Source organism: Eurytemora carolleeae, unplaced genomic scaffold (genome assembly GCF_000591075.1).
Source record: "Eurytemora carolleeae unplaced genomic scaffold, Eaff_2.0 scaffold686, whole genome shotgun sequence".
Lineage (NCBI taxonomy): Eukaryota > Metazoa > Arthropoda > Copepoda > Calanoida > Temoridae > Eurytemora > Eurytemora carolleeae.
In genome coordinates, this window is record NW_019396579.1 from 163,711 (window position 1) to 183,867 (window position 20,157).

General features: G+C 33.1%; 3 protein-coding genes across 11 annotated transcripts; all 3 read right to left on the reverse strand.

Annotated features, from left to right (window-relative positions):
* Positions 1–2: 2 nt before the first annotated feature.
* Positions 3–7,965, reverse strand: LOC111705850 (protein tramtrack, beta isoform). Of its 6 annotated transcripts, none has more exons than XM_023478537.1 (10): positions 7,355–7,965; positions 6,871–6,996; positions 5,653–5,731; positions 5,107–5,304; positions 4,658–4,801; positions 3,819–3,910; positions 2,718–2,835; positions 2,113–2,195; positions 816–943; positions 3–85 (listed from the first exon to the last, which is right to left on the reverse strand). In XM_023478537.1, exons 1-10 carry the CDS (start codon positions 7,355–7,357, stop codon positions 49–51), a joined length of 1,008 nt encoding a protein of 335 aa, XP_023334305.1. In that variant the 5' UTR covers positions 7,358–7,965; the 3' UTR covers positions 3–48. The 6 variants fall into 6 exon arrangements, 5 of the variants coding, with proteins under 5 accessions (XP_023334305.1, XP_023334310.1, XP_023334307.1 ...); XM_023478542.1 differs by having other exon boundaries at positions 5,107–5,235; positions 7,355–7,950; XM_023478539.1 differs by lacking the exon at positions 3–85 and adding an exon at positions 89–110 and having other exon boundaries at positions 7,355–7,962.
* A 1,118-nt stretch (positions 7,966–9,083) lies between these two features.
* Positions 9,084–14,215, reverse strand: LOC111705851 (protein tramtrack, beta isoform). Its single transcript, XM_023478543.1, has 9 exons — positions 13,532–14,215; positions 12,902–12,974; positions 11,694–11,772; positions 11,532–11,622; positions 11,357–11,443; positions 10,646–10,758; positions 10,328–10,392; positions 9,768–9,894; positions 9,084–9,699 (listed from the first exon to the last, which is right to left on the reverse strand). The coding sequence occupies exons 1-9, from the start codon at positions 13,621–13,623 to the stop codon at positions 9,482–9,484; spliced, it is 945 nt and encodes a 314-aa protein (XP_023334311.1). The 5' UTR covers positions 13,624–14,215; the 3' UTR covers positions 9,084–9,481.
* A 109-nt stretch (positions 14,216–14,324) lies between these two features.
* On the reverse strand, positions 14,325–17,977 carry LOC111705848 (transformer-2 protein homolog alpha). Of its 4 annotated transcripts, none has more exons than XM_023478536.1 (7): positions 17,755–17,977; positions 17,196–17,255; positions 16,639–17,133; positions 16,061–16,123; positions 15,364–15,456; positions 14,681–15,211; positions 14,325–14,559 (listed from the first exon to the last, which is right to left on the reverse strand). In XM_023478536.1, the coding sequence occupies exons 1-7, from the start codon at positions 17,940–17,942 to the stop codon at positions 14,550–14,552; spliced, it is 1,440 nt and encodes a 479-aa protein (XP_023334304.1). In that variant the 5' UTR covers positions 17,943–17,977; the 3' UTR covers positions 14,325–14,549. The 4 variants fall into 4 exon arrangements, with proteins under 4 accessions (XP_023334304.1, XP_023334302.1, XP_023334303.1 ...); XM_023478534.1 differs by having other exon boundaries at positions 14,647–15,211; XM_023478535.1 differs by having other exon boundaries at positions 14,325–15,211; positions 17,196–17,246.
* Positions 17,978–20,157: the final 2,180 nt, after the last annotated feature.

The following is a 20,157-nucleotide window of genomic DNA, read 5'->3' on the forward strand; positions in this document are numbered from 1 at the left end:
GTAAATTATATGCACAGGAACACGAGTATTACAAATTTAAAGATGATTTTAAGCAATTATACCAACGTCAAATATTATTTTAATTCTGATAAATCCTGATATGTTAAAATCTTCATTTTAATTTCTTCTTATAAAAATAAATAAAAATATAATAATTATAATTTTTCGAATATTTTAGGCTATATCTTAATGGTTGGAATGTTTGAAGTTCTCGATAAATATTTCAATATATACAAAAAGTTTATGAACATTTTTGGCCCGGTATATCCCCCCCCCCCTCCCTCCTTAAAAACGGATATCTCAACCCCTTTTCGTTTACAACAGGTTGTGTTTTCTTGTAAAAGAAAGAAATATCAGGAAGAAGAAACTGATAAGAGAAAAATAATTAATAATACAATTCTTATCAAGTTCAAACCCTTACTATTCATTCAGGGTTATTTATAGTACGCAATACTGCAACAGTGTGATTCAGAAAACAGGGGCGTAACATGGGGGATGGCAGGGACCCGCCCCCTCCCCTCTAAGATTGGGAAACTAGTAATTATTGTAGAATTAAATATTTGTGCATTTGAGATTAAATTTTCGAAAAGTTATTTTAAAAATGATTCTCAGCCCAATCAGTTAACACAATCTGTTTGCTCGTGCACATTAACATGGCCAGAAAAAAGTCATGTATTTAAAATGGAATTGAGATACCCACAAGTTTTCTTCATAGAATAATGAATAACGAAATATAAAAATACCCTGAATCGGAAATGAATAACAAATCTAAAAGGGGGGGGGGGGTGTTTACACCAGATGATTGAATACTCTACATTACAAGATGAGAAAGATATTCTTTAAGATCAGTTTGATGCGTGAACTCTATATGCTTGTTCATATTTGAGTTATCGGCCGTCTGCTTCTTGCAGAGGAGACACTGGTACCCGTTATCCAACCTAACCTGCAGCCAGCATTACAAGCTTAGTACAATACTCAAGGTTCATGGGTTTAGATGGGTATCGTTTTATGAACGAGCGAAATTTTTAAGTACGAACGAAATTTTTCGTGAAAAATGATGTCGTTCAGAAATCAGAGAAATGAAAATTTTTTCGTTTTATTAAAACGAACAAAAAAAAGAACGTTTAAAAGTCGTTCATACGAACTTAAGAGAACGATAGTTTTTTTTACTGAACAAACGAATTTTCTAAAATAAATTGGGATAAAACTGTAATCTAAACAAACGATAATTGAATAAAACTTTTTGAATAAGATAGTTTTTTTACTGTATGAATGAAATTTTAACAAATATTTAAAAAAGATCGTATTTATTACAGAACGAACGAATTTACTGAAAGATCGTTCAGTGAGAAAACGAACGAAATCGATGGAAAATGAACAATAATTTTGAGAACGAACGAAATCAAATTTTTTGAATGATTGAAAAAAAACGAAATGGGTCGTTTACGAACGATGAACGAACGAAATGAAAAACGTGCCCATCTCTATTCTTGGGGTTCATCCAAGACATTTAAAAAACTAGACAAGACAGAATTATGCAAACTTTATAAAACTGTTGATGTGAGGTCGAAACTTTTGTGTAGAATTTCATTAATCTTGTACGCTGGATCTTGATATCCAATGTGGTCACTTGTTTAAATTTGAGAATAAATCTTGATCCCTCATATTATGGTATCTTTGCAGGATATGACCACCACGAGATATCGCAACGGAATTAAATTAATCCTGGAGACGGAGATCAATACCTGAATCCAACATTTACAACACTATAGTTCTGACTTGATTAAAGCACTGCATTTGGGGATTTGGAATGAAGGGTGGGGGGACAATTGATACTTGATAGAAACTTACTCCAGACGATTTCGACAATAAACTTATTATGATATTAAGGAATCAAAAATTGTATAATCATTTTTCCGCGAACTTTTAAAGTAGTTACAACATGTAATCAAATTTAGTAAGACAGTGTGTACGATCGACAATCGACATTTTGCAACTATTGATGGATTACCCATCTTAATGATCTCTCAGAGCTCAGTGCACCACTCTTGACATATTTTCTTAAATTCAATAAAGCCAACTGACAACAACTGTAAATAAAAGCTTGTATCCCTTATTTATACTGATAAAACTAACAACATGCTGACGGCGTCGTTTCTGTTGCATTTGACTCCCTGGATCAGAAGTTGGATATTCTAAACAAAATAATATTACAGAATTCAATCCTATCCAGTACCCAGGGGTATCTTTCTTATTAAAAGTAGTAATCCATGTTTTTCTTTTTCTTTCTTTGTTGTCAGAACAATTTTCCATTCTATATTTGCATTTAATAGTCTGAATACTTAAAAAAGTAGTCTCTCCAACCTTTTTGTGAATTTGATGAATACATTTATTATCCTAATATCTAAAGTAGTCCCTCTTACATTTATTATGCATTTGATAGTCTTAATTTTCGAATGTGCAACTTCCCAAAGGTGACTTGGGAATTCGCCGCTTGGGAAATGGCACATTTGGGGAGTTGCCATTTGGTAAAATACCCTAAGGAAATTGTCACTTGGGAAAATGCCTTCGGGAAAGAACCTAACATCAAGACTTAGGAAATTGCCCCTGGGAAATTGCACATTTGGGAAGTTGCCCTTGAGAAGTTACTGCTTGGAAAAATGGCTTTAAGAAAGTACCTAACATCTATTATCCTGACAACGAGTAGTCTCTCCTACCTTTACTATGTATTTGATAGTCCGAACTATTATCCTGAAAGCTTGAGTAGTCCATGGAACTATAGTTAAAGTCATCATCTATATAATCATTGTCAACAATATCCAACATATCTGAGCCCTGAAACAAAACAAAATATAAGTATAAATATTGCCTACTTTTAGAACCAGAGAAATCAGAGACCAGAAGGCGGGTTTTTACACTGGCATCCAAAAACTATGGAATACGAAGGCGACTTTTAGACTCAAGTTATAATTTATACAGAGATGGAATTTAAAGAATTTGAGCCGCGGTTTAAATCCGCCAAAATCCGCCAAATCCGGTTTAAATTTAGCGCCGGCTTAAATCTTGAGACATTTGATACAATTTAAAGTGGAACCAACCATATTTAAGCCGCGGCTTAAATTTAAACCGCCGCTCAAATTCATTAAATTCGGCCACTGGTGAAACTTTTTGCTATATACCAACATCTTATGCACATATAATATAGCTTCATTCATATTTCATATTTTTATTCAACTACAAAGCATGAGATATCACAAATAAGCAATCACAATTTACAATGCAGTCTGGACCCGCCTAACCAGGATAGGTTGTTTTGAGTGGTTGGTCCCAAGATAGTTGACAATAATGAATATAATTGGTTACACACAACAAATTATGTTTTTGGATAGTTAGGGAGTTGATTGGGAGGCAGGAGTTTGTCAGGTAATCTGTGGCAGGGTGAGATATCGGAGGAATTAATTTAATAAATTAAAATAGATGGTGGATGCACATAAACAAATAAGCTAATAAAGTTTCAGCTTTTTTAGTTTTTTATACAAAATCCACTTGCATGATATACAACTAGATTTTTCGCATTTAAACCTCTCATAATTCTCAAGATAAATATTGATTACTCTTTGTTTAAATATTTTTGCAGATTTAGTTACTTTGCATGTCATCTTTCTATTCCATAGTTTTGTGGGTTTCATGGATGCTCATTGACAATTCAGTCTAAATTACGTTTCGAAATTCAGAAGAGATTGTGTCACAACGTAAAAATCACGTGGTATACATTAATTTCAATAAGGAACAAATATATTTTTTATGTCGGGGNATACCTTTAATTTTGGAATGATAATTTGGTTTTCTTCTACAGGTTGACTGTACTCCATCACAGATTGTGATTTTAATTCTTTCTTTAAAGCCACAGCTGCAAAACAAAAAATTTTTAATAGTGCCTTCATAGTTGCAATCTTAAAAAAATGGAAACATTCATAAGAATCAATATCTAATATTTTTCATAAATCTTTTTCCTCCAAAATATACGCGCTATGCTTCTAGCTCAGAGAAGGAAATAAAAAGTAATTGAAGTGTGATGCATATCACGACTAACTTTTTGTTTCCAATAAACCGTCAAATTGGGCAGCTAGACGATATTTAAAAATAGCTTTTATAAAAATTTCATGAATTTATAATAATAAATAACTAAGTAATAGGCAATGCTTGAGCTATTCTAAAAGTTATTAAGGAAATAAAGAAAAGTTTATATTTAAGAAATCATAATTTATGGAATTATTTTCTTGAAGGATCTTGTATATATTATATATATATTTTACCTTGTACTTCAGTATCCGGAGATCTGGATTAAACTAGTTTAACCAGCTACCTACCATTTCACCTACCTACCATTCTTCTTCAAGCACTATCTATTTTACCTTGTACTTCAGTATCTGCAGATCTTGATTAAAATTAGTTTAACCCTCTTCCTTCCATTCCAGCTAACTACCATTTTTCTTCAAGCACCATCTTGAGATCTGGATGAAACTAGCTTAACCCTCTTCCCATCATTTATCTTCAAGCACCATCTATTTTACCTTGTACTTCAGTATCCGGAGATCTGGATAAAACTAGTTTAACCAGCTACCTACCATTCTTCTTCAAGCACTATCTATATTACCTTGTACTTCAGTATCTGGAGATCTGGATGAAACTAGTTTAACCCTCTTCCTTCCATTCCCATTCTCCATCTGCTCCTCCTCCTTTTCATCTTCTACTGACTTGGTTTTATTAGATCCAGACTCACCCTCACTCCGGGACAAACCTATATTGATTGATTGATTAGCCATTATTCTTAATAGAATAAAAACTTGCTTTTTGATGTCCGTTTTTTCTTCAGATCTTTATAAATCAACCAAAAATTATTCGAAATTGACAGGACTGTTGAGTCAAAATATATGCCCAAATTTTCTGTGGAAGGAATTTAAATCAAGAAATAGTTAATCTTCTACTCTCAAATTTGGATCAGCGCATAAGATAAGTTATTCAACTTAGTTTAAATAGTCCAACACCTTCAGGTTTTTCATTAAATTTGGGAATAGATTGTGATTAATTGTGAATCAATTTAACCTTTAATCTTCAAGTCTTCTGCTGTAGCGAGGAACTCTGTAATCCTGCTCTGGTTGATGTTCACCTCTCCCTGGTACATGAAGTTCAACAGGGACTCCATATTCTTCAAGGATACTCCTCTCAGATATACTAAACAATAGGAGTACATGAAGTTCAACAGGGACTCAATATTCTTCAAGAATACTCCTCTCAGATATACTAAACAATAGGAGTACATGAAGTTCAACAGGGACTCCATATTCTTCAGGATACTCCTCTCAGACATACTAAACAATAGGAGTACATGAAGTTCAACATGGACTCCATGTTCTTTAAGAATACTCATCTCAGACATACTAAACAATAGGAGTACATGAAGTTCAACAAGGACTCAATGTTCTTCAAGAATACTCCACATTGTTCATAACCAGCTGATGAATTGATTTATTTACCGACTGACTAATTGCTTATTAACAGATTAAATGGAAGAGCTGATTTATTACTATGTCAAATTATAAAGTAAAAAACTGATGATGGTTAAATAAAAATCTACCTTTTATTACCTACCTATAGGACTATTCTGTGTGAGACTATTGAGTATTTGTCTGAAAACAGGGCTGCAGGCAGATAACACCAACTTATGGGCCTTTAACAAAAACGCTTAAATGTGATTTTTTTTAAATTTATTAAACAAAAACTCAGACAAACATAAGTCTTATTGTGTAATACGCTGAACTAGACAGAAGGAGCAGGTCAAATTTTTGCGACAATACTGGGATTACTTTGAGACCTTGCAGCTTCTCTAAAGATTAATTGTTAAGGGACTACGTAGGGGTAGCTAGATTAATTGTTAAGGGACTACGTAGGGGTAGCTAGATCTACGTAGGGGTAGCTAGATAACTTGAGTAGGGACTACGTAGGGGTAGCTAGATTAATTGTTAAGGGACTACGTAGGGGTAGCTAGATAACTTGAGTAGGGACTAACTAGGTTGCTAGATTTATTGTTAAGGGACTACGTAGGGGTAGCTAGATTAATTGTTAAGGGACTACGTAGGGGTAGCTAGATTAATTGAGTAGGGACTACGTAGGGGTAGCTAGATTAATTGTTAAGGGACTACGTAGGGGTAGCTAGATTAATTGTTAAGGGACTACGTAGGGGTAGCTAGATTAATTGTTAAGGGACTAGATGGGTAGCTAGATTAATTGAGTAGGGACTAAGTAGGTAGCTAGATTAATTGAGTAGGGACTGAGTAGGTAGCTAGATTAATTGGTTAGAGACTAAGTAGGTAGCTAGATTAATTGGTTAGAGACTAAGTAGGTAGCTAGATTAATTGTTTAGGCACTAAGTAGGTAGCTAGATTAATTGGTTAGAGACTAAGTAGGTAGCTAGATTAATTGGTTAGAGACTAAGTAGGTAGCTAGATTAATTGGTTAGGGACTAAGTAGGTAGCTAGATTAATTGGTTAGGGACTAGGTAGTAAGCTGGATTAATTGGTTAGGGACTAAGTAGGTAGCTAGATTAATTGGTTAGGCACTAAGTAGGTAGCTAGATTAATTGGTTAGGGACTAGGACTAGGTAGGTAGCTGAATTCATATTACAGTAGGTTTTATTTAAATATTACAGTAGGTTTTATTTAAATATTACAGTAGATTTTATTTAAATATTACAGTAGGTTTTATTTAAATATTACAGTAGGTTTTATTTAAATATTACAGTAGGTTTTATTTAAATATTACAGTAGGTAGCTAGATTAAATGATAAATTGATTGATTGATTGATCTAACCTGTAAAACAGTATCTTCACACATTAGAGAAATATCGAATAGTTCTCTGTTCTCTCTGATACTCGAGAACCCTCCTAGCAAACCCTTCTCATAGTCGTTCCATCTTAGGTTATAGTTCTCATCCATCTGTATACACGGAGCACCAATTAACATCTTCTACTTCAAGCCAGTTTGCATTCATTTTTAGAGATAAATTTATTAAATTTAAATCAGGAATATAACAAAATAGGAGAAATAGTTGAGCTGATTAAGACTGGTTAAATTACTCCTCTTGTGCCGCCGAGATCAAATAGAACCACCTTTCTGCTGGTTCACGTTGATCTCTGCAGCATAGAGAAAAAATTAAATCAAATCAAATCAAAATGTTTAAAAGTGCATTTAGAGAATTTTTTTGAGAGTTTTTGAGACAAAGTAATCCCCCTTTCCATTTTATGCTTTCTAACAAAAATTGTTTTCATATTATTATTGTTTTTTTGGTGCTCACCATATATCTTTATAGTATATCTGAAACATACAGAAAACAGATTATACGAGACTCTTCAATATAAAAAGTAATATGTAACAAATTCTTAATGCAAATTACTTGGCAATTTAGTTTTTATCAGAGATATTTTACAGACAATTATTTCATATTTTTTAGTATAATTGTTTTGGCAACACATCATTACAAAAACAATTAAACATAAAAAGGTCATCAAGATTTGGGAAAATATGACTATTAAGGCTAAGATGTGACTTGAGCTACTATTTCAACTTGTTATTTACAATAATACATAATAATACAAGCTTTATGTTGTACTTTGGTCAAATTGTGATTAATATGGGTGATTACTAAAACATTTGGAGAGGCATTTGAAAAATGTATATAAGGGGTTGCTCAGTGTTCAGTGTTCACATATTAAAAAAATTTTATAAGTTTTGGAATTAGAAACACAACAAATCTGATTTGATCATTCAGATATTTACAATAATCAATATTTTCTATCAACAAATACAATCAATGCAGGTTTCACAATAAAAGGGAGTAACATTTGTAGATTTCATAAATACTTTCCCTAAACTAGAATTTTCAATAAAATAAAAAATGTGTTAAATTATTAATAATAATATATTTTTCAACCCCATAATTTTTTTTACTTAAAACGTATCAAAGTTCCTTGGGCGGAAAATTGATAAAATGTGTTTCTAATTAAAAAAAATTTGGATTTAATGAATTTTTAAAATATGCTGACAATCCCTTTAGAGATAAACAGAGCCCGAGAAAAAGTCAGATAAACAAATAAAAACGAAGAAACATGAAATCAAATATAACGAGGATATTTGTTGGTTCAAACTGAAATAAAAATCCTAAAAAATTACTCTAAAAATCAAAATGTTCTTCATACATAAATCATACATTAGTTCTCTTATGTGTTACAATAAGAATTTTTGATTAAAATATTCTAAACATTTTTGAGTTTTTCTGCACAAAATAGTTTTTAACGACTTTACAACAAAACTTAACATTAAATAATACTTTTGGTATCCAACTTAAAAACGAAACGTACATTAATTTCACGAAATTATATATAAAACTAAATGATATACAGTCAAGACTAGGCCTTAAAGTACAAAATTGAAATTTTAGTTTAGGAACTAATATCGAAATCTTTATGAATTGAGCATGTTTACGGTTGAAGCACAGTTATTTAGTGAGTATTAGGACGATTAACATGTATTTGGTCAATCACCTCTGAGGGCGTTACTTTTATGTGCGAATGATTTAGCAACTGAAGTTGATATCCACTCCAGACAATTTAAAAATCGAGGATAATTGTTTATTATTATTATTTTTAAACAATCGTTAAAAGCCAAACTTCTCGATAATCTTAAAGATTTTCAATGTGAAAAACTATTTTGTAATTCTTGCTCCTCCCTTTAACTCTCATTTATTTTTATGTGTTCCACCCTGAGAATGAAGGTACCCGACCTCTCCTTGACGGATTCCTGTACGTTTATGAACAGTATCCTCTCCAGTGGCTCCAGCTCCCTCCATCCCATGAGCAGCATGACATCCAGCAGCACCTCTTCTTCAAGTCAGCATCATTGCAAAAACTGACTCTCCAGTGGGAGGCTGCGTGTTAAACAGCCCCTGGCTATCAATGCCTCCCCGTCTCAAGTCTACAAATATGTTTTAAAATATGATATTTTCTATGTTTTTGGCTTGGGACAAATATATATATTTGATTTGATTTGATCCCTGGGACCAATGAGGAGGCTTGACCAAGCTGAAACGTCCAGGAGGAATGAACAGTCTGAGCTGAGAACTGAATACTCATAATCCCCGATTGCTTAATCTCGATTTCAACTGAGGACTGTTTTAATTTGAGGATCAATGCTTAGTTTCCTTATCTCAGCTATTCCTACAGGGTACGATAACCATGCTGGATATTTTATTAATCTGCAGATTAATAAAAGATCGAGATAAGAAATTGATCTCGATATCCACACAATACAAGAGATCCCAGCTGTGAGCACAGAAGTCCCAGCTTTAACATACAAACATCTCGCTCTCAGAGCTTACAATAATTTCACTTAACCTGGTTGGCTTGTAACCATCTCTAGGGTAGAGCTAGAGCTGATTCATCTCACTTGGTTGCATGAGATAAAGTTCTAGTTCTGCTGCATGTTTAACCTCTATATGCCGGTTCATGTTGGAGTTATCTGCGCTGACCCTGTTACAGAAGCTGCACATGTATCCGTTCTCCACCTTCAGCTTGTTCAGGTTTATAAAGTTGACTATTGGGAGACGGTCAGCTTTAGGTTTAGGTCCTCTATATAGCTGGGCACCTAGGATAGATGGATAGATAGATAGATAGATTTATATTATATAACCACTTCTTTTTGTAACCTCTTACCTAAATCCATCTGAGGAATGATCTCAAAAGTTTCATCATAATCATAATCCTCCTCCTCATATCCTAGCTCAGCCACGCCCATTTCTGGACCAGGAACGCCCAAAACATGGTTAGGAGAACAATGATCCTAACACAAGCAGATAATTTACTTTAATCTAAGTTTATTCGAAAAAGAATTTTATTCTGATAAAACGTGATATTTCCGAAAAAATCGGATATTTCCTTTTCAACGGAACTTTTCCGATACAACGTAATGTTTCTCTTCTAATGTGATATTTCCGATAAACCGTAATTTTCACAATAAAACGTGATATTTCCTAAACAACGGATTTTTTTTCAGTAAAATGTGATTTTTCCGATGAAACATGATATTTCTCCTAAAACGTGATTTTTCCGGTAAAACGTGATATTTTCGAAAAAAAATTGGTATTTTTAGAAAAACGTAATATTTCCGGAAAACGGAATATTTCCGAAAAACGTGATATTTCCGATTAAACGTGATTTTTCCGATAACACGAGATATTTCCAAAAATAAGGGGTTTTCCAGTATGAACACTTACCGATGGTTTCTCTACCAACGATTCAACTTGATGTATAACTGGTCGATCAGATATCGGAGATTTTTCTAAAAAAAAAATTGAAATATATTTACTATAATTTTCTTGTTTATTTATGCAGTAGACATTAATTAATGCACGATAAACAAATGGCTCATGGCTAATCAAAATAGGCTAAATTTTTCGGTAAAACCATTTACCAGAAGCAATATTGAATATTTTTATTTGAGACATTTTTACATTTCGATAAAACATTTCTTTTCAATGTAAGTACAGCTAGGTACAAGTCATCTATGACCACCGAGGGAAAATATTTTTCACCTTTCTTTGTCTGAGGTTCTTCTGAACGTTTTCTCTTTCCGTTTTCTTGTTTTATAAAGGGCATTGGTCGCTTTTTCGTCGTTGAAGTTCGATTGCTGCTACTACTACTGCTTCTGATAACAACATTTTCTTTTGATGTTAAAACTAGAAAAGTTAAATATCTTGGCAGATAGCCCGGGCCGGATATATAAATGAATGTTGGATGATGGATACGAGGAGAAAGGATTAAAAAGAGATGGTCGGACATTAGAATAAATGGTGTAATTGATTAATCATTAGGAAAAAAGGTCTTTTAAAGAATGTTATTAGAAAATTTAAATAATCATAGGCTAGCAGCTTCTTGTTTTTTATATCTCTATTATTCTTAAAATCTCAATTTTTGTTGTTATTTTTATCATTAGGGAAAACAGTTAAATGAAAGGATTGTTTAATACAAATGTTAATGGTTAGATATAAAAAATATAGTTTTATATTAATAAGATGGTTTAATATTCAAAAAGAATGTATTGTGTTGGGGAAGGAGAAAGGGAAATAGTTTAAAATTAGAGAAAATTGTGTAAAATATTGGAGGAGGTTATTTGATACAGGGATGTTTAGAGAAATTGTTATATTTAAATAAATAAATGGTTGGAAATATGAAAAGATTGATAAATGGTGGATTTAACACCAGTTGATAAGATGTATCCAATTTCTGTATAAGTATGATGTTCCCTGGTGCAGGTATTGGATTCTTGTAAATCATTTTCATGTCTTGAAAGTCCTTTCACCCTCAGGTCTTCAGCAGTGGACAGAAACTCACTAGTAATACCAAATATCAAATAAAAAACAATAATAATAACTATAAAACATGATAATAATAATAAATAATTATTAGCGATAAGAATACCTGAGTTTATCCTGACCTATACATACTTCTCCATGGTACATAAACTTAACCGTAGCTTCCAGATTAGCAAAGGATATTCCTCTCAGGTACACTTAACAGTAAGCTTTGCAGCAAACATTTTTCAAATATTAAACCTAATTATAAAATTTAAGTAGAATATACCTATAGGATTGGTTTGGTTGGCTTGTGTGAATATTCCTCTGAAAACCGGACTACAGGCAGACAAAACCAAACGATGCGCCTAATTAGTAAATTTATATTATTGTTCTGAAACCCGGACTACAGGCAGATAAAACCAGACGATGCGTCTAATTAGTAAATTTATATTATTGTTCTGAAAACCGGACTACAGGCAGATAAAACCAGACGATGCGCTTTATATTATTGTTCTGAAAACCGGACTACAGGCAGACAAAACCAGACGATGCGCCTAATTAGTAAATTTATATTATTGTTATGAAAACCGGACTACAGGCAGACAATACAAAACGATGAGCCTAATTAGTAAATTTATATTATTGTTCTGAAAACCGGACTACAGGCAGACAATACAAAACGATGAGCCTAATTAGTAAATTTAAATTATTGTTCTAAAAACCGGACTACAGACAGACAAAACCAGACGATGCGCCTAGCTAGTAAACTTATATCATTGTTCTAAAAACCGAAATACATGCCGAGAAAACCAGACGATGCGCCTCATTAGTAAATTTATATTATTGTTCTAAAAACTGGACTACAGGCAGACAAAACAAGACGATTCCCCTGATTATTATATTTATATTATTGTTCTGAAAACCGGACTAGAGGCAGACAAAACCAGACGATGCACCTAATTAGTAAATTTAATTATTGTTCTGAAAACCGGACTACAGACAGACAAAACAAGACGATGCGCCTTATTAGTAAATTTAAATTATTGTTCTAAAAACCGGACTACAGGCAGACAAAACAAGACGATGCACCTTATTAGTAAATTTATATTATTGCTCTAAAAAACGGACTACAGACAGACAAAACCAGACGATGCGCCTAATTAGTGTATTTCTATTATTGTTCTGAAAACCGGACTACAGACAGACAAAACCAGACGATGCGCCTAATTAGTATATTTATATTATTGTTCTGAAAACCGGACTACAGGCAGACAAAACCAGACGATGCGCCTAATTAGTAAATTTAAGTTATTGTTCTGAAAACATCAAAAACTTAAAGTGACTCATCACTATTGTTATAATTTTCAGTGACACTGTATTTCTAAGGAGAATGCCAGATTATAAAAAGATACCCTTAAAACCCTTATCTAATCAATAATATGAAAGTTTTTATGACTTGAAGTGTTCATTTCTGATCAGGATTCCTAGCACTACCTCCAGCTTTTTCTCCCCGCAGACCAGTGTTACATCGTACAGTTGATTACAATTAAATATTTCTATCAGGCCACTTTAACAAATAGAAAATATGATCAAAAAACAAAATCTTTAAAAAAAGTTAAATTTCTTGATAAAACTCAATAATGATATCCAGTATTAGTTTGAATTGTTTTCCCCTCGCCTACCCACTCGATTTTGGACACTATCACTTTGAACTTTTTACTTATAAGGAAATAGTATTGAAAACGATTTCTTTGAAACATTTTTTTAATTTAAAGGGTTGGGTAGAGAACGGTAAAAAGGTAGTTAAATATTTTTTTAAAAAGCCGATAATTTTTTGTTAATACAGCTACAGATGGATGTAAAAACAAGTGTCACATCTTAATTTTTGTCAAAAATAAAAATGTTTATTTTATACATTTTTAGCATTTTTTTCAAACCAATCTCTCGGACCCAAAATAAAAAAAGTATTTTTTTAATGGGCCTTGAAAAATTGGACTATGAACGTGCCTTGCAACCCTTTTCTTATACTCTAAAGCCTTTATAAGATTCAGACTCCCAGTCTTTACAGTTTACATATAGGGTTAATACTCGTTTTTTATATTTAATTTAATTTCTATCATTTTCCTTGTTATTCCGGTCTCAAAGTTGTTCCATTTTAAATTATAATCGTCAGCATCCATTTTCTCTGAAATTTTTAGTATTTTTAAAAACTTCATAAAAGCTCAGATTTATGTAAGTTCTGCGGCCTTTGTTAAAGAATACATCAAGATTATTTCATCATTCATACGAATATTGGTTCGGAACTATGTTAGAGTCGTCATGTAAATTTTTTATTACCTGCCATTTTAGAAATTGGAATAATTAAAGCTTGACGAGAATTTGTCTTTATTTTTTTTGACTCTTTAGTTTTGACATTCTTCACTTTTGCTTTCTGAGACATTGGCTCTCTTCAAATTTAGATTTTTTATTGGTTTAGCTGTTAACTTTCTTTCTTTTTCTTAAATTTTACTTTTTTACTATTCTCCTTTTTTAAAGTACGATCTATTTTGTTTCATCATAATCTTTACATCTTTCTATTTTTACGTTTTCTCATTTAAGAACATCCCGATTTTTCCTTATTTGTCATTTTCTTAATTTGACATTTTCTTTATTCGACATTTTCTTTATTTGACATTTTCTTTATTTGACATTTTCTTTATCTGATATTTTCTCGATTTGACATTTTCTTTATTTGACATTTTCTTCATTTGACATTTTCTCGATTTGACATTTTCTTTATCTGACATTTTCTTTATTTGAAATTTTCTTTATCTGACATTTTCTTCGATATTCAATTTGAACATCGCAAGTTCCTATTTGAAAAATAAAAATAAATACTTTTTGTACAAAAAAAAATGTAAAAAGTGACTACTGAACAAAATTTTTAGCAAATATTTTTTATTTATTCAAAATCTTTACCATGATTATTCACTAGTTAAAAAAAGCAAGTATGAATATCAAGTGCAACAAAAGCTTTGTGCTTAAAGGTATATGGTGTAAACAAAGGTCCTGGTCTTTTCCTGGGAAGGAATTGAGTTCAAGTGTGCGGGGCAGCTCTTTACGGGTGGGTGAGTTTGATCACAATATATACAATTCGTTCAGATCATTTCAAACTAAATTCAGAATTAATATTTTTTTATAATATTTCAGAATTGGCAAATTTTAACTTTCGAAAAATTGAAAATATAAAAAAATTCTGCCTAAATTTAGAAACGACGTATTCGAGGCCTTTCCCTTGCCGGTGGGGGACTTCTGGACCTCGCAGAGGAACTTCTTGACATCATGGAGGGTCCAGATTGTGAAACTCTTGATCTGGATTCAGGACTTCTCTTCCTTCTTGCTGTGGTTGAACAGGGAGATTGCCTGGGTAGTGGAGAGGGACTAGATGATCGTTCTAATGAAGGAGCAATTGGGGGAGATAAAGAACTTCTTGATCTAGACAACAATGGACCAGGTGACCGCATAAAGTCGGAAGGAAATGGACTGGACCTTCTGGATCTTGAAGGCAAAGGAATAGGAGATCTAGTAAGTCTTCTCAGCAAAGGACTAGCGGACCGACGTGATCTTAGGGGTAAGGATCCAGAGGATTTTCTTAGTCTGGAAGTGGAAGATAACGGACTTCTTGATCTTTGTCTCTGAGATGGGTAAGGTGAGCGTCGTGCCCTCAGTACTGGTAGTGGACTAGGTGACCGTCTGGACCTGGATTCAGTTGAAATTCTGTCGTATGAAGACGATCCGTAATATCTGTCCTTCATCGAGTAATATCTAAACAATAACATATTTTACAAAATTGCTCTTAGATTGGGAATTTTTGCTAAAACTAATAGGTTTGAATTTTGCACTGACTTGTATCGGCCAGTTTGTTTGTTTAGTTTGTCCAACAGCTTCTTTGTTTGTTTGTTCATGAATCTATTTACCTGTCCGTGTCCATATCTCTATAATATCTTTCGTCATAGTAGCTATCCGTGTAATCCCTGGAATACCGATCCTCATAATATGGTTCACTGTATCTTAAGATTAAACAAGATGTTGGTGTCAAACATTTTAAAGGTAATATAATTTTTTTTTTAAGTTTAACCTATGGTAGCAATTAATTTTAAAAATTCGACCAAAATTTCAATTTATCTTTTCTTTGGAGTAATCGTACGAATTAATTTATAAATGTTAATAATCTTAGGGCACACTTTTTTAGGGTTTTTTTGGACTAAAATGGGAAAAATGAAAGAATAGGGGAAATTAATACAGTAAAAAGTCTAAAAAAAGGATTAAAAAACATGGACTTTTAAATGTTAAATTTTNATTGTTATTTTTAAAAATACACACCCCTGTGAAACGCTGATTATTTAGATAATTTAAGGGAAATTAGTGTTAATTTTACAAAAGAAACTAATAATAAGCATTTCTGTGTTAAGTGGATAATCGCACTGGTAATAAACATCTACCATAAATTTCCAGTTAAAAAAAAAAAAAAAATTAAAATAAAAACTAATAACTTGCTATTTCATGCATTTCTGTGTTAAGTGGATAACCGCACTGGTAATAAAAATCTACCATAAATCTTCAGATATTTAAAAAAGACAGCAGCTAAGAAATTTAAAAACAACAAATTGGAACCTTTGTCGATGACGTGAGTGTCTATAGTATCTTTCCTGCTCTTGATATCGTGGATCATAATCCCTAAATAAAAGGATTTTTAATAAGTAAAAACTAATAAATCTTTACAATGACAAAGTGAACAAACCAATGTTAAAATGATAATAATAATAAAATAGGTAGATCTGAAAGGTAATCCGATTTGTAATCTCCAGACCGTCTTCAGGGCGCTACACATCAACATTCAGCATACGGCCTAGATTCAGTCGGACTAACTCACTATTTTTGAACATTCGTGATATACATTAGTGGATGGTAGCTGAACGCCGTCAACTAGCTGCCCACCCAGCATTTAGATACAGAGCCTGATCATGAACCTATTCTGGTGAAGGCAGTAAAAAATTGTAAAAGTAACATTTTTTACTTCCAGTTTTTTTTTGCCCATAACAGCGGTTTCTTCTGTTTTTTTTCAGGGATTGCTAACAACCCTTTTTACATTAAAAGTCAGATATAGATAACAAAATTTCAAAATCCGAACAATCTTTATCTAAATTCTCTTTTAGTATCAATTATTTGAGGGATAATGAATTCTTACAAACCTTTCAAAGTAGTCCTTTGAGAAGTAGTCTCTGTGTCCCTCCCTATAATAGTCTCTGGGTTGAGATCTACGCCTTGATCGTTCATTCCGTCTTCCCTCTCCGCCTCTATACGCCGTATCTAGTCTTTCGGCAGGTTTGGTCGGCCTGCCGTGATGAATATAAACCCCTGGAGTTGGTTTGTGTGGTCTCCGGGTCAAGGAGAAATCAACTCGTATTGTGTGATCGGCAATCTTAACTCCGTTCATTTTCCGTCTAGCTTCAGCGGCGTCTTCAAGTTCGTCGAAGTAGACGAAACCAAAACCGCGAGATCTTCTCGTAGGTCCATCCTTGATTATTTGAACCTTGTCGAGCCGACCAAACCTCCCGAACTCATGCTTCAGGTCTGACTCTGTGGTGGAGTAACTGAGACCGAATACTCCAATACATCTTGAGGGGTTGGGATTCTCACGCTCTCGATCCTGCAGTTTCAATGGTTTAGAAGCTGCCACTGAAGATCTATAATAATGAAATTTAACTTTAAAACTGTCTTTTTCATTAACAATGACTTGTTTTTTTACCTTGATTTCGTTCTGGATCTAGAAACATCTCCGGGCGCAGGGGAATATCTTCTTAAATCACTATATGAAAAAATGAATAAGGAAATAAGATCATACAGGGTGTCCCACATCATTTCGGATAGTTTTTGGCCCTAAATTAAGATTTTCGGGTAAATCAATAAATTTAAAAAGAATGACTTATTTGTATTAGCCAAAAATAAAAATGTTTCAGCAGAAAACACCAGGTTTCTCGAGTATGAGATCTTGGGAGATAATCTAATATGATATGGGAAGCTCTGTATTATAATAAGACCTCATTAATTATAATCAAACATATTTAGAGATAAAAAGTAGCGGCAACAAAAATACCCCAAGCTTCGGAAACAAAATAAAAAAAACTACAAAACATAAGAATAATACTGTTTATTGATCCACAAACTTTAAACGAAAAAGACCACTTTCAAAGTCATTTTTTTTTATTTCAAATTGAAAAAATTGAAATTAAACTCTATGCACGGGGTGTCAGGCCTTATATTTAAATTTGTTTGATGTTTTTATTCTGGATGAAATTATTTGTTACCTTGATTTAGGCGCAACTAATGAGATAGGACTTCTACTTCTACTTCTACTTTTGCTTCTACTCCTACTCCTGGTCCTACTCCTACTTCTAGAGACTGGTCGTGTGTTTGCACCACGATTGAATCCATTTCTAGATAGTCTATCGATTGATCTTGATCGGGATCTGATTGATCTTTCAGGGCTCTCCATTAGTAAATCTGTAAAGTGTAACAAAATTAAATTAATTTGATATGAAAATTCGTATACTAAGACGGACCCGAAAATACTAGGTTATTCGAGTATTTTGTGTGTATTTTGGAGTTAATGCTTGAAGATAACCTAATATGATGTGGGACGCTCTGTACATCGTACATGTTACTCCATATTATATCAAATAACCGTATATGTTCCAAAGCTATAATTGGCTTTAGAGATTGACAATTTTTAACCAATTAACATAAAAACTACAAACAGTTATTTTCCGATTCTACAAACGTGTGTTTCAAATTTGATGGTTTAAAGTTGTTGCTGATCGCTGTGTTGTCATAAATTTGTTGTTTTTATTTAAAAAACATCTGTTATCATGTTTGGTTTGGTTAAATTTATGATAAAAGACGACATAAAATTTAATCAGCTGTTTCAACGTATTCTGTCTCACATACGCGGCACAACGTAAGCCGCGCCTTCTGAACCAAAACAAAAGACATCTGTTTTCTATTTGTATGTTTTCAATGAACCTGTCCAATTCGTCCAATACCCACAGATGCCAGAATCCGCACATTGAACCATATTATGCACATATCTGATGCCCTAATAAGGATTTTTTAGTTTTCTTTGTAAGGATTGTATTTTGTCAGAACTCAGAATTATTAAGGCCGAGAAGAGAAAAATTCAAATAAATTGGGTTTATTTTTGCAATTTTCATTCAAGTACAGTGAGAGACGGAACGTGTTAGAGAGAATCAATAAGAATGGCTGCAATAGGAACAGCTCTGATTGGGAAGGTGCTGGGACACTCGGAAGCTGAAAAAGCGTTCAGGTGAATATTTATTAGACTATGGTACGAGCACGTCAATCACAATGCAGACGTAAGCTGAGCTTAACAGAAACAAGTTTAAACTTACCCTCCTTCCCCCCCCCCGTGGGAGGGGAAAGAGGCGGGTTAGTTAGACTAAGTTTTAAGTACTAAGGTCAAGATTATTTTGAGACATTTTTCGGGATAAGCGCTTAGGCCATACTTGGCTTTTAAGCATAAACTTAAGGGGAATGGTGACCCAGATTTCAAGGGTGTTTTCTGCTTTCATTCAAAAATTATTCCAGAGGGGGGGGGGGGGGTCGAATTGTGGTACAAATTGTAAGCCCCTGTGAAAACCTTCATGTTGGAACAGATTCTTGACAGTTGAAATAACTTATCTATAACCCTGGTTTTAACTACTTTTCCACACGAAATATTAATATTTATTTTGTAGCATAGGGTTAGAGAGGGAGAAGAAAATTTATCTAGGAAATAAGCAACATTCTATCAATGCCATGCGGCAGCACAAAAATACCTTCTGGCACTCTCATCAGACAGTCACTCCTAATTTTTGTTTGAAAATTTCAATTCCTTACATTTTCCAATTTTAGGCCCTGGTGGGACACTTTAGAGGATAACTTAATATATATACTCATCCTTATTGGTTTAATGGTGCTGCCCACAGCTATTATTCAAAGTACACCTTTGGACTGCAACTTTTGTCAGGTATTTGAGGAAGTTTTTTTGCAAATAAACGTCATAAAGATTAAATGACTTATAACATTGAACAATATGTTACGCTAATTTGATAAGTGATACATTATTTTGCGTGGAGATCATCAATTTATTTTTTTCTGTATTTTTATCTTTTACAGGAGAATTTCTGTGGGTCTTATGTCAATAATTCAACAGGTAATAATGAAAACTATTTTTTCCTTTCCCAATTTCATAAAATTCTGAAGAAAAATAACGTTAGCATAAAACATGCTTAAAATCAAAATTCAAACAAAATTTCCAAAGTATTATCTGTAAATCTTGTCTCATCATTCTTAAATTTTTCAGATCCCGGGTTCTCGGCATGGTTTGTGAAGAAATACTGTACAATGAATGGATCCGTGGAACCTTTCATGCTGTACTTCCCGTACTTTCTTCTGGTGGTTGCACTCGTACTCTGGTTTATTGAGAGAGTGTTCCTTAAAGTTTTTCAGGTATACTTTTCACTGTGTACAGTACATTTCACTGTGTACAGTACTTTTCACTGTGTACAGTACATTTCACTGTGTACAGTACTTTTCACTGTATACAGTACTTTTCACTGTGTACAGTACATTTCACTGTGTACAGTACATTTCACTGTGTACAGTACATTTCACTGTGTACAGTACTTTTCACTGTGTACAGTACATTTCAC

What these genes read in the sequence shown, in the direction of transcription:
- LOC111705850 (XM_023478537.1), bottom strand. An exon ending in GTGAAGATACTGTTTTACAG is followed by an intron (nt 5,732 to 6,870) that starts GTTAGATCAATC and finishes TTTTTGTTAAAG; the next exon opens with GCCCATAAGTTGGTGTTATC. An exon ending in CACACAGAATAGTCCTATAG is followed by an intron (nt 5,305 to 5,652) that starts GTAGGTAATAAA and finishes CCTATTGTTTAG; the next exon opens with TATATCTGAGAGGAGTATTC.
- LOC111705851 (XM_023478543.1), bottom strand. Translation starts at nt 13,623, where the DNA reads ATGAAGTTTTTAAAAATACTAAAAATTTCAGAGAAAATGGATGCTGAC. An exon ending in GCGGGGAGAAAAAGCTGGAG is followed by an intron (nt 11,773 to 12,901) that starts GTAGTGCTAGGA and finishes TTTACTAATTAG; the next exon opens with GCGCATCGTTTGGTTTTGTC. An exon ending in CATTCCTCAGATGGATTTAG is followed by an intron (nt 9,700 to 9,767) that starts GTAAGAGGTTAC and finishes CATCTATCCTAG; the next exon opens with GTGCCCAGCTATATAGAGGA.
- LOC111705848 (XM_023478534.1), bottom strand. Translation starts at nt 17,942, where the DNA reads ATGGAGAGCCCTGAAAGATCAATCAGATCCCGATCAAGATCAATCGAT. An exon ending in TTAGTTGCGCCTAAATCAAG is followed by an intron (nt 17,256 to 17,754) that starts GTAACAAATAAT and finishes TTTTTCATATAG; the next exon opens with TGATTTAAGAAGATATTCCC. An exon ending in CACTCACGTCATCGACAAAG is followed by an intron (nt 15,457 to 16,060) that starts GTTCCAATTTGT and finishes TTTAATCTTAAG; the next exon opens with ATACAGTGAACCATATTATG.